This window comes from Apus apus, chromosome 1 (genome assembly GCF_020740795.1).
Source record: "Apus apus isolate bApuApu2 chromosome 1, bApuApu2.pri.cur, whole genome shotgun sequence".
NCBI lineage: Eukaryota > Metazoa > Chordata > Aves > Apodiformes > Apodidae > Apus > Apus apus.
This window is the reverse complement of record NC_067282.1, coordinates 193,418,659-193,430,794: the sequence shown is the minus strand read 5'-3', so window position 1 is coordinate 193,430,794 and position 12,136 is coordinate 193,418,659. Positions and strand designations below refer to the sequence as shown.

The window sequence follows — 12,136 nt, the reverse complement described above, 5'->3', positions numbered from 1 at the left end:
TTCCTGTCTATATTAATGAAGCACCATTTGATATTTCCTCTTGTTCATAGTTCAGTTTGTTAACATGTGGACCAGGATCCTAGAGTTGAAAGATGCACATTGTCTTAAGAGTCACCCATAGCCACTGTTTTTGTGGTCAACTTGCACGTAGACCCACCAACACTTCAATCTTAACAGACCCACTTGCATGTCATACAATTTAGCAAACAGTATACACTAGCCTCCAGCATACAAGAAAGAAATTTGCACTGTTGGAAGGGAGCTGTTGGTAATAAAACAGCATTGTGGGTTGCTGGAGCTTTTCCAGTCTTCCTCACGAGTCCTGATGCTGCTACTTTAAAAATTATGTGTGCTCTGAAAGATGCCAAGTGCTCTGGCAAAATGCCCTGTCTGTTGTCCAAATGACTCAAGTATCCAAGCAAAACTGTATCAAACAATATTCGATCAACTAAGAATATGCAAGAAAAAAACCCCTGCATCTCAAAAGAAAGTATTTACCTTCCTCAGAAGTGTGAAGTGCCTCAGCCCTATCTGTATCACAGCTGTGGTACAGCCTTGGGGTCTGAAGTACAAGGCATTTAACCTTGTACTTCCAGGGTGAAATACCTTGGTAGCTATGTGGTTTTGTATATGTGCTTTTTCCATACTGTGCCTTTTTCTGTATACTTTCTATAAATAACTCTTGTTTTGTGTCTTTTTCGGTATACCTTGTATACATTATTTATTTTACAGAAGAGTATGTGTATTAGTATTACTTTTTCTTTTAAATGATGAACTTTAAATAAAGGTAAAAGGTGAATGGTCATAGTTGTGGCCCAGCTTTATTGGGGTAATGTGGTTTGGAAGCTGTTTCTAATATGAATACTGAAGCAGCTTGCCAAAGCATCGCAGTAAGTGGATTAAGGTCTTTACAGGAGATGGAGGGAGGGCTGCCATCCAGTGAAATCAAAGCAATCTATCAGTCTGATTTAGAACTAGGCTGGGAGCATTCCTACACAGAGTGCCTTGGCTGAAATAAGCTTGTGCCAAGGACTGACTTTTCTCCTAAGAAACGAATTAACAGCTCTTTGGGCTAGAAGGGGGACAAGTGACTATCATTTCTAGTGTGAGAAACCTCCACTAGTGCATCATGCTGCTGCCAATATGAAATTCCTTAGAAAGCAAACCAGCTGTATTTTACTGTGTTGTTCTGTGTATATTTGAGTCACTGAACAGAAAATATCTAGAGATTATTGAGGCAGCTGGTGGAAAGAAAGGCTTGATCTGTTTTCTGGCTGCAAGTGGGGCTTCTACTGGGAAGGGCTAAAAATGTTCTCCTAAAGAGAAGAACTGACCATGTCAGAACCCAGTCTTCCATTGTGCCATATTGCTTTCTCTCTTCTCTTGTGTTTCACTAGGTAAGTGATGGTTAGAGAGATGTAACATATATTTCTGTAATCTTTACCTGTTTTGAGAGATTATTTTTAATTTGAAGAGCCTTGCTTTAGTTCTGTGCACTGTAAAGATGTCTAGGTATTTGGGTGGAAAAGTCAGTTTTCCTTTTTTGCCTTTTTAGGAGGCTTGTGTGTGTGTTGTAGTCCAGCCTCTGATATTCCTGATGAAATAACATACTCCGTGTATTTCTTACATAAAGGTAAGATTAACCTGTAAAGTTATGCTCTATTTTGGAGAATGTCACTGATGAAAGAGTCACAGAATGTCTTTCAAAACAAATAACTACCACAGTCTGCAGACAATAAACCACTGTGACTGGTGTTTAAAGGCAGCAGCTGCCTTTAGCTGCAAAGTTGACTTTCCTGCTTAGACTTCCTGTCTGATGCTGAACGAGTAGCTTCAAACCAATGTCCTCAAGAATGGTTATTAATTTGGTCCTTTATTTCTAGGCAGACTTTCTGGCATGCTGAGCACAAGCTTGAATGAAATCTGTAGGAGCTTGCAGGTGTGTTGTACTTATGCCATAAGGCATTTGTATGGGAAATTGAGCCAACAGCTTTTAGCTTCAATGTTTTTTTTGAGTTCCAGTTCCACATGTCATTTTCACGGCAAGAGGTGCAACACCCACTGACTGTAAGAACAGTTGCTGTGTGAGTGGTGCTCTAGCTCTTAATTTTAAGACCTTTCTTTTCTTGAAAAGAATAAAGAAAATTCTGTTGCTCTGAGAGCAAAACTTGTAATTAGCAAGATTTTTCTTGTTTGATACATGGAACAGAGAGGAGAATAATTTCTTAGCTGAGAAGCTGCATGGTATGGAGTACCTGTATTTCAGTGGACAACATAACTGTTTAAGTGTTAAGTGTCAGAGCTGTACTAACATGTCAATTTGCTACTGGAACGTTGTGGGGTTGAATGAACTACTTTTTTGTCTTCTTGAAGACATTAACAAATTGAAAAAGTCCATTCTGGGTGTGGCAACACTCTGCTTTGTGCCGGCTGCTGTGAAGAACTGATTTCCACAGATGTTTGATGTGTAGCTGAAGGGTGGCTGCTTTGCTTAGAGCCAGTCGAGACCCTTGTACATCCCTGTCTGTACCAGGAAGAAACTGAGAATAATATGGTAACATTGACCAGCTGCATCTGAAATGACCTTCACAGAATGGAGTTTTTTGGTGCAAAGTTGTTTAGAAATTCATGTAAGATTCATCAGTGGTGGGAGAGAATTTTAAGACTGGTCCTGAGGTAGCCCAGAAAATGAGTGGTGTATCAGGTCCATAAGCCACATTTTAGAGATGTACAAAGAGTTCAGCCTGTGCTGCAGCATCTGTGAGCTCTGAAGGAAGCTTCACTCTCCCCCTGTTAAAGCAGGTCCCCACATTCACTTGATGTAGCATTAGCTCAAAAGTGACAGTGTTGCAGGCATATTCTGCAGTGCTGTATTAGCTTGCATGTGTTTGCATTGGCAAGTAACAGGGTGGCAGTCATCAGTATACTGCCTCATTACAAGAAAATTCCAGTCAGTATCTTGTGTGAAAAACTGGTTTAGATACCCCTTCATTCTCTGCTAGGGTCAGGAATCCGAGTCCTGGATGAGTGGCTGAAGCATGGCTCATGACCTGATTTTTCCTTGATTAGCCTGTAATACATGGATCTATTGCCTTAATCTTGAGTTTTCATACAATATTAAGTAGCATCACGACCATGGCACCATTCAGCTGTTAGGGTGTTGCAGCATGGATATTTGGAGGCCGGTCACTGTCTCCTTTGTTATTTTCGTCTTCAGCTTTTCTCAGAGATTGAGGAAATTTGAGAGCTCTGTATCATTCTTACTGGATAGTAATAAATGTGTGGTAAAAGTCTAGAATAAAATAACAGCTGTGCTGATGCAAAGCCCATGCAAACACAGCAGATCTGAAATTAGCCTGTCTTTAAACAGAACTGAACTAAATCACAGCAATGGGTCATGCAGATAAACAAACTGGAAACACTTTAAAGCCAGATCTTTTCTTTAAATTCTTTAAAGACAGATCACTAAAATGGGAAGCACAGTTACATAAAGGATTTGTGTTTGGGATTTTTGGGGAGGAAGATATATTTTGCATGGGATGGAAAGCTTCTTTAAACAGGAACATGAGCTGTACAGTGCATGGCCAGTTTCTGCATACTGAAGAACTGCATGCGTGGGTGCAGGTCTGCAAAGGATGCAGCAACTCTGTTTAGGATGAAGTAAATCTGTCTGTGCAGACAAGCCCATGAAACAGTCTAAAATATCCCTGCTTGGGTGTGTTGGCACTGCTGAGGTTTCTTGTTATAAAGTCATACTTGGCTTGTAACAGATGGTGTTTATTGTTTGGGTTTTTAAAAAATATTATTGTTTTTTCCCAGGTTACAACAAAACTTTTACAGTTTCTCTAGAAAGAACAGAATCTCCTCAATTGAAGGAAGTGGCTTTTATGAATCTTGGTAGGTTACTTGCGTTATTTCCCTGTGTGACTGTTGTTCTCTGTCCCCGGTAGGGAGACAAATGGCTAACTCTTCTCTAGAAGTAAAGGATTTATTTTCTTGACTTCGAGTAGTTGTGTTATTTTGCTGGAGTTTGGTTTTGGGTTTTGTTTTGTTTTGTTTTTGCTTAACTTTTATATTTGGCATTTGATACTGCAATACCTCACTCTTAGTAAGCAACTTCCTCTGAAATTGCCTCAGAATCTGCTCTGGAGGTCAGCTGCTGAGTTCTGGAGTATCTCAAGTCTCTTGAATCCTCCCCTGGAAACCCAAATGTATTGCTAGTGTTTCCTGTGTTAATACAACAGCAGCTTTTAATTAAAACTCCTTTTATATTTCCTAGATATAATCAATTCCATCAGAGAGAAGTGAGCCAAGATGAGAATAATGTGAAACAGCCTCTTAAAGCAAATAAGTAACAAGTGCTAAACTGACTACTGTTATTTCTTTAAATAGACTATTATGTGGCTGCTTATTTGCCTGGCCAGTTTCTTCACCTCCTGAATATTCAGCATCCTGACCTGCTGTGCCATAGTTTGTTTCTGACAGGTATAGTAAGACTGCTGCCTGAAGTAATTTTATTGTTGTAGTGGAAACTTGTTCAAATCTCTTTACATGAAGGTTGTATTTTTCAACATTTGCTTTATTGCACAGTGTTCTGAAGAAGGAGAGAGCTCGAAAAACTAAGAATGGCATTTTTGCCACTTGCCATTTTAAAAAGAGGATCTGAAGTGACATTTCATACTTCATCTATTACATACTTCTGGCTTGTTATGAAATGGAAGAAGACCTTTCACTGAATTTGAAATTCTTTGCCTTGGTTTCATAGTTTCCCTTCCCCCATCTTTGCACATGCTCTTGGTCCTCCACTGTTCTCAGATTTCACATGGAGATGTAAATTTGATTTTACATTTCCTTCCTCCAATTGAGTTGCTCTAAATGTGTGTGTTTGGAGGGTGTGGGGAGAGGAAATCTGTGTTTCCTTCACCTGATCAGGCTGATGCAATTTGATTTAGAGTCTCATCTGAGAGGCATGTTATTTCATTTCCAACAAACATGTCTTTATGGGAAGTGGGTTATTTTTGGAAGTGGGGGGCCTTTGTTTGAAAACAGAAATCTGTTCTTCTGGTTGGGTGAAGTGGACATAAGTAGTGGGAACTGGTGCTGGGGCAGCATCATGGGAAGCTTATGCCTGTTGTATATGCATAATGAAATACTTTTCTGCTGGGAATGAGTGGAAAGCATCACTGATTTCTCTCATGCAAAGGGTCTGGAATCCTACTGTATAGTATTGTGGTGGTGAACCTTAATACTAATATGCAGTTGTTTTGATCTTATGCTTCAGTCAGTAAACATAGAGCAGAACCTTCTGTTCTGGCCATTGGGTTTCGCAAGACATCCACCAATATAAGTTTTTATCATGATTCTGCACGTTCTGAACTGTACCAGTATGCTTGGGTGCTAACTCTCGTGTTGTATCTCTATTAGTAGCCTTTTGCCCTTCTCTGTTCCATCCTGTGTACCCTGATTTGTACTGTGACAGCATTGTTAACCTCAAATCTGTACATCTTCTCTGCTTCAGCAGTAGGGAATAAGTGAACTGAGTAAGGACTGTGTTCCTAATTTACTTTCTTTACCCAGCCAGCACCTCCTCTTCAGTGGAATACTAGGGCAGCCTGTACAAAAAGCAGACTGTTTCTTACTCCTGTAGACCTGGGAGTCTTAAAAGAAATACGGATAACAGCCAGATTTTATGTTCTTACTACTTTTTATTGTCTAACAAATGTTTTTCAGGAGAGGATGCAAGACTTGATGTGTTGCAGAACTGCTCCATCCAATCCCCGCTCATGTCAACAGTCTTGGATTGCCAACTAGGAAGCATGTACACAGTGAGCATCAGTGACAAGGCTGTGCTGCAGTTCCTGCAGAACAGCAAACACGACAGTGAGAGACTGGCAGCTCTACATTGTGCTCTGTTGTACTTCCAACACACAGAAGACTTGGAAATGCAGGTGGGTAAAGAACCTCCTCTACGTTTTTTCAGTGACTGATGATACCAAGCAGGGTCGTGAATTACATTGACCAAAGAAGAAAAGTTCTGATTCTCATGTATCTTTTCACAGTGCCAAGAGGCTCATCAGCTGAGCTGCCCAGACTGCTTTATTGAGCAAGGTGGTCCTGAAAACATTTTTCTCAGTATCACCGCTTCATGCAAAGTGTTATTACTGTAAACAAAGTTTCTACAGTCTCTTACAACAACACATGGTTAAACAAAGAGATGTGACAGACTTCCCTTTTCTCATTCTGACAGATGATTTGGTGGATTTCTGAGAACCTGTCAACATGTCATTCTTTTGACCCCATTCAAGAATTTATCATCGGTAGGTATTTGTTTTCTTGCATGCTGAATTTTCCTGGATACCCTAGTTGTGACTTCAGGAGAAGCTGCAATGCCCAGACTGATTCTCCACTTTCATGATTTGTGTTAACTGGCCTGCATTTTGTGGTAGAGACAATATCAGTAGTCCAGAAGATATGTAGATCTCTCAAAATCAAATTGGCAGTCATACTTTTAAAGTACATTCTTCTGTCTAGTGGGACAAAGAGATTTATCATTATTTTAGGTCACTGGAGAGGAAACTCTCCATCTGGCTCCTGTCTTGGATATCTGGGATGTAAATAATTGAGACCAGAGTGGAGGAGCAAATCCCCTCTAGCCCAGCCCACACAATTTTTTCATAAGGAATTGGCATGTCATGCTATTCTCTTCTAATAGCTGATTCCTCAGCCTAGCCAGAGCATGTCCTGTGCCCTGAGCCTTTGTGCAAAGGACCCCTGCAGTGCTGAGCTGTAGCCAAGCAGCTGACCTGGTCCTGCAGCCATCTGGACTTCTCTTCCTCCTTTTGTGCACAGAATGGGACTGGTTCCACCATGGAGGAAGCTGTTTTCAAAGACAGCAGCAGGATTTGTCCCTATAAAAGTATTAGAGTCTTTGAAACCTGCTCTTATTGACTGATAGTTCATACCATCTTGCCCTTATCAATCTTTTTACCTTGCCTTTAGCCTCCCTGTACTGCGGAATGTGTCCAGAAACTCGCAACCTGGATAAACTTTTGCCCTACACATCACTGCTTGACTGGATTGGGGTAAGATAACAGCTGGTACTTAAATTAATAGCTAGAGGGAGTCTTATTTTTTCTCCCTTAATAAAACCTTTTACTCGTGTGCCTTACCTTCTCACAGACGGTCAAGTCATAATGTTAGTGGTGTTTTTGTAAGTCTTTTTTTTTTTTTCAACAAATAAAACCATTTCAACTACTATAATGGGACTGATTATTAAATCTCTCAGTTTTCATAAGGAGTTATTAATTTACTGTTTTTCATATGAGGTTTATAATGAATACAGAATCTATTTAACCAGCAAAATCATGCAGTTATTTCTAAGACAAATAGTGTAGTGAGTGTAGTTTTGTTTGCAGAAGTAAAATGACTTTAGGCAAGACCCTACAGTGTTAGAGCAAATAGCTTAGTTTAGTTTCTCTGATCTGACACTGTTCTATTACGTTTTTTTTAAAAAATGAGATAAATGAGAAACATTTGCTGTATTTCTTTTTGTCAAAACCAAATGCACAGTTTTGGCTAGCTTGCTAGTTTCACAAAGGAAATGGATAATGGAGATTCACTTAGATACCCAAACAGGCCTGTGTTTTATGCCAAGTGGTTTATATTGTAATTATAAAATTATATAAATATGTGTCTGTATTTACAGATTATCCCCAGAATAACATGTGCAACAGACATTATTACTCTGCCTGTGTTAGAGGTAAGTTCCAATATAAAACCATGTTCATATTTGCAGGTTAGGAGCCTTTTTTGTGGGCTGGGTGTGTGCTAAATACTAATGAAGTGGTGTCCCCACAGACATATCCTAAAATAGGAGTAAACAGAAAATTGCCCTGTTTGAAATGCCTTATGCTTTTACCAAAACATTAGCTATTTTTACTCATGTTTGCTAGTTCAAAGATGTATTTCTTCCCTTTTCTAAAGGAATTCAACAGGCCAGGAATTACTGCTTATTAGATTTGATTGATGAGTCTTCATTTTGTGACTTCATTATCTGGAGATAAACTTGCCATGGCAGATGTGTAGGATTTCTTCAAATCTCTACATATCTCCACTTTGAGGGATATTTCATTGTGCTGCTATTGCTACCAATGGTTCATGACCCTCTTGCTTTGTTTCATCCAGACCATCCTGTGATTGCCCTCATGTCAGGGCTTTGGCTACCTAAATCTAGCCAAATTCCTGCACAGCCTGGGAAAAACAACGAACTGAATGGGGAGAGGACATGCTCTTTGGGGAGGAAATTGTACTTTCCATTGAAAACAACGTGAATTATTCTTCCCATCTTCCATTTCACTCCCTCAGCTCCAGTTTAGAGAAATACTTGAAATGTTAATTTCAGTTAATAATATTAATTTCAGGCTTTTAATAAGCAGCTTGTTGTAGAGGGCTAATATGAAGAGTTAGAGCTTGAATCCAAAAGAACCAGCAGCACATGGCAGTAGACTGGATACATGACAGTATTGTTTCATGTAGCACTTTAAACAGGTGAGAGTCTGTTTCCTCCCCAGTGATTATAATTAGCTAATAAAACATCAGTGTTCACAAAATCTTTTAAAATCAGTGAAATTACCCACTGTTCACTCAGTCTGTAACAGTGCATCACAACTGTGCTGGTGCAGACTCACACAACTGCTGTCAGGGAATGTGGCTTTGCATGCTTTTCTTGGGAAGGCTGCCCTGAGAGCTGGGACACCTGGGAAAATCAGATCTTGAGAAAATTTGTTGTTAGATAATCCTTGTAATTTACTGAGGTCAAAGTTAGCAGGCCTTTAATTTGTCTGAGATTGAACCTCAAGCCCCTGGGGGCAAATGCCTTTAGCAGCTATACTTCCTGATTGTGGAACTCATTTCCTATTTCTGTCTGAAACCTAAACAGTTTGGAAAGGTCGGAGTTGAGCTAAAGACAAATATTTCCTGCTACTTTTGACTGCAAATTGGTCTGACTCTGCAGTAGGACAAAGATGGTAATACACAGGGAAACGTTTAGTGCTTTGGCTGCTTTGTACCACTCTGGTAACAAACCCACCATAGCTTCAGTTCAACGGGTCACTTGTTGGGGTTTCAGTTAGTGTGTGGTGTTGCCATCACAAGTCAGACCCTGGTGACCAATCTGGTCCTATAAATAGCATTTATTTTGCAAATTTTTATGGTATTTCACAGAAACAATGGTGACTTGTTGCTTTGAGAAGCTTTTTGGAGTTTTCAAACCCACAAATTGCTGAGAGCTTTTGGGAGGACTGTGTCCATATTAACAAAAAAAAATTGTGCCGTTTGGGTAACGGGTGTATTTTTTATCACTAAATTCCTGTTCAGCAAGAGATACTGAGTCTGTGAGAAAGGGGGAACAATCAGAGCCCAATTGTCAAAAAGCTTTATGTAAAGGTTGTAATTAATAAGAATCTGGGCTTTTTCCCTTTTTAAACGCAGAATCCAAACTTGATGGGGTATGACTAAGTTTGATTGGAAGGGGACAAGGAAGGGGCAAATGGAGGAAGGGAAAGAAAATAGGAGGTTCAGGAGAAGAGTGAAGTTGTGTAGTGAAAGCAGTTGTTAGAGGTCAGCACAGGAAAAGGCTGCCTCTCTCAGACTGTTCTGTGCCACTGGGGGGAAGAGTGATGTCTTGAGTAGCTGCCTGTGCAGCCAAGTAGTTCCATGGCTCTGGATACGTTCCCTGCTGGGGACACATAATGCTACAGTTCCCAGGGAGAGCAAATGCACTTCAAAAGTCACTGGCACCCTGCATCCTTTCAGAGGGGTGTAGCAGAGAGCTCTTTATCTTCAGTGGAAACAACACTACTTAAGAAAGGCTTTGTGGGAGCTCTTAATGGGTTGCAACCTGGTAAGGCCTTGATTTGACTTCTGGTAGTACTGTGTCTTATTGGTGCTCATGCTTAGGTATTAATTCCTGATTCTCTAGAAATGTCTGCAGAAGGAACATCACCTAAGACAAGGAAGCCTTCTCTTTCTAGTCCTTGCCTTGACGATCCTCAAGAAATATTTAATTAAAGTAATCCTTTATTTTAAACTTTTGCCTTTTTAATGAGATCTAATACAGTGCAGGTTTTCAGTAGTGTCTGCTTTTAATTCCGAAGTCTACCACTTCCTGTTACAGAGTCAACATATGAGAGAAACTTGCTATTTCCTCCCTATCACATATGTAACAAAATCCAGTGTGGCCCGAATGCAATTCTGCAGTGGTGATGCAGTCGCAGTTGCCTAAACTGGTCACTAGATGATACCCTTATGCTATATTCTTGATATTTCTCTGATTTCATACTGGTAACATTTAGTCCACGTTCTGCAGTAGTTGCTCGTAGATCTTGTTAGTTAACTCCAGCAGGATGAACATATGGTGCCATATGCACTCCTAGTTTCCAGCTGCTAAATATAACTAACATGAAACAAAAAGGAGATTTATTTTTCTCTGCTGCAGCACAACAATAAAGTGAGAATCGGCACTGGCAGCAAGAGGGAAGTGGCTGGCAGGATTGAGTCTCTGCAATTTATTTTCCTTGGCAAATTGTAGATTATAGTAGGAAACAGCTTTAAAAGCTTCTGATGTTTTCTCCTGAAGTTACTGACATTGTCAAAAAGTAGAGAGAGCAAAATCCAACATGTTGATGCAAGACAGAGGAATATTGTGAATTCAAACTTCTCTTCCTTCAAATTTGTCTGTATGGGAAGGTAAATGTATGTAAAGGGAGTCATGAACAGCAATTACCTTCTCTTGTTTTTTAAAGCTGCCCAAAAGAATTGCCTTAATCTCATCTCTTCCTCAGTAATGATCACATCACTCCCCCTTTATAAACAGTGGCTCGAAAACTATATACCCAGTCCAAGAACTAGCTCAGGAAGCCAGTGTGTGTTTGGGTTTTTTTCCTCCTGTCTGTTCACAGCTGAGTTTAAATTAATTTCAGCATTAGAGTCAAAGGCTTTATAATTGCTATGGAAATGTTTGGATTTTAATTTTTTTTCTGGGTTTGAGGAACTGTTAGTTGAGGTTGGCACATGGGTGTTTGCAATGTAATTATTAAAGCAGCTTGAAAAGAGCGGCAGGCTGCAGCTGTGCTGGGGTCGTGGTGGTGTTTCTCTGTTTGGAACTACTAGAAACCCAGAATAGGGCTTATTTGACCCATTTATTTTTATTGATAAATTTGTAAACATTTACATCTAAGTCAGTTGCTGAAGGCTCCTTTTACAGTCACTGGAATTCTAGACAGTGTGGCCAGTGTTGTCTTTGGTGCAGTTCTTTCCACCCCAAACATCTGAAATAGCTCAGGTGAATAAGGACCTAGAAGTACTCATTTCTTCCCAGTGACTTAGAAGGGTTCAGAGGTGGCAAAGTATCTGCATTACAGGCACCAAATCTTTGCCTCACATTGAAGTAAGTGCTATGAAATCAAGGAAATAAAGTACTGGAAAAAAAATAGTGTGACTGCTTTTGTTTAACTTTTTTTTTTTTTCACTTAGATTGCTGTGAAGCCACATTAATCACAGCAGTTTCCAATAACTTGCTGGGAGGATGATTAGTTTTTTCTTTAAGAGTGCAGCCTGTTATTCATGTTTTCCCTGCAATACTTTGCAGCTCCAAAACTCAAAAGGCTTCTGGGAGAAACTCAGTTCAAACTTGGAGACTGTGAAGTATGCAGAGCCACACTTGCATTACCACAATAACGTGCTCAGGAGCGAATGGCGCAACCTTTCAGAAGAGGTAAGTGTGCGTGCACTGGAACAGTCTCCAGACCTGCCTCTGAAGTGGATGTTTCAAAGCCAAACGTGGAAGAATTAGGGTTTTTTTATTTTGGGGATAAATGGGAATCTGATTAGGAGTAATGCAAAGACTTGCAGTTATTTTGCTTACAAGGTGATTGCCTGTAAGTCTTACTCTGTTGAAATGATGTGGGAAATTAAACAAAAGCAGAGCTTGCACACACCTGTATTGTCAGGTAGGTTAGATGTGTGTAAGTGCTTATGAGCATGGTGGTGTTGAAGCTGGGTTGAAGTCCCACTGTGGATTATTTCCATTCAAAGGGAAAACCAGCTTAATTTCTCATCTGCATTTTATCAGGGAGTA

At 40.0% G+C, this 12,136-nt stretch overlaps 1 protein-coding gene across 7 annotated transcripts in view; it reads left to right on the top strand.

Moving 5' to 3' along the window:
* GSAP (gamma-secretase activating protein) overlaps positions 1-12,136 on the top strand; it is an 85,351-nt gene that overhangs the window by 56,861 nt on the left and 16,354 nt on the right. For all 7 annotated transcript variants that reach the window (XM_051643792.1, XM_051643730.1, XM_051643514.1 and 4 more), the window contains 8 exons: positions 1,556-1,633; positions 3,820-3,897; positions 4,393-4,485; positions 5,731-5,948; positions 6,248-6,317; positions 7,000-7,082; positions 7,706-7,759; positions 11,648-11,773. In XM_051643792.1, the coding sequence (XP_051499752.1) occupies positions 1,556-1,633; positions 3,820-3,897; positions 4,393-4,485; positions 5,731-5,948; positions 6,248-6,317; positions 7,000-7,082; positions 7,706-7,759; positions 11,648-11,773 (800 nt within the window). The remainder of the gene's footprint in view (positions 1-1,555; positions 1,634-3,819; positions 3,898-4,392; positions 4,486-5,730; positions 5,949-6,247; positions 6,318-6,999; positions 7,083-7,705; positions 7,760-11,647; positions 11,774-12,136) is intronic.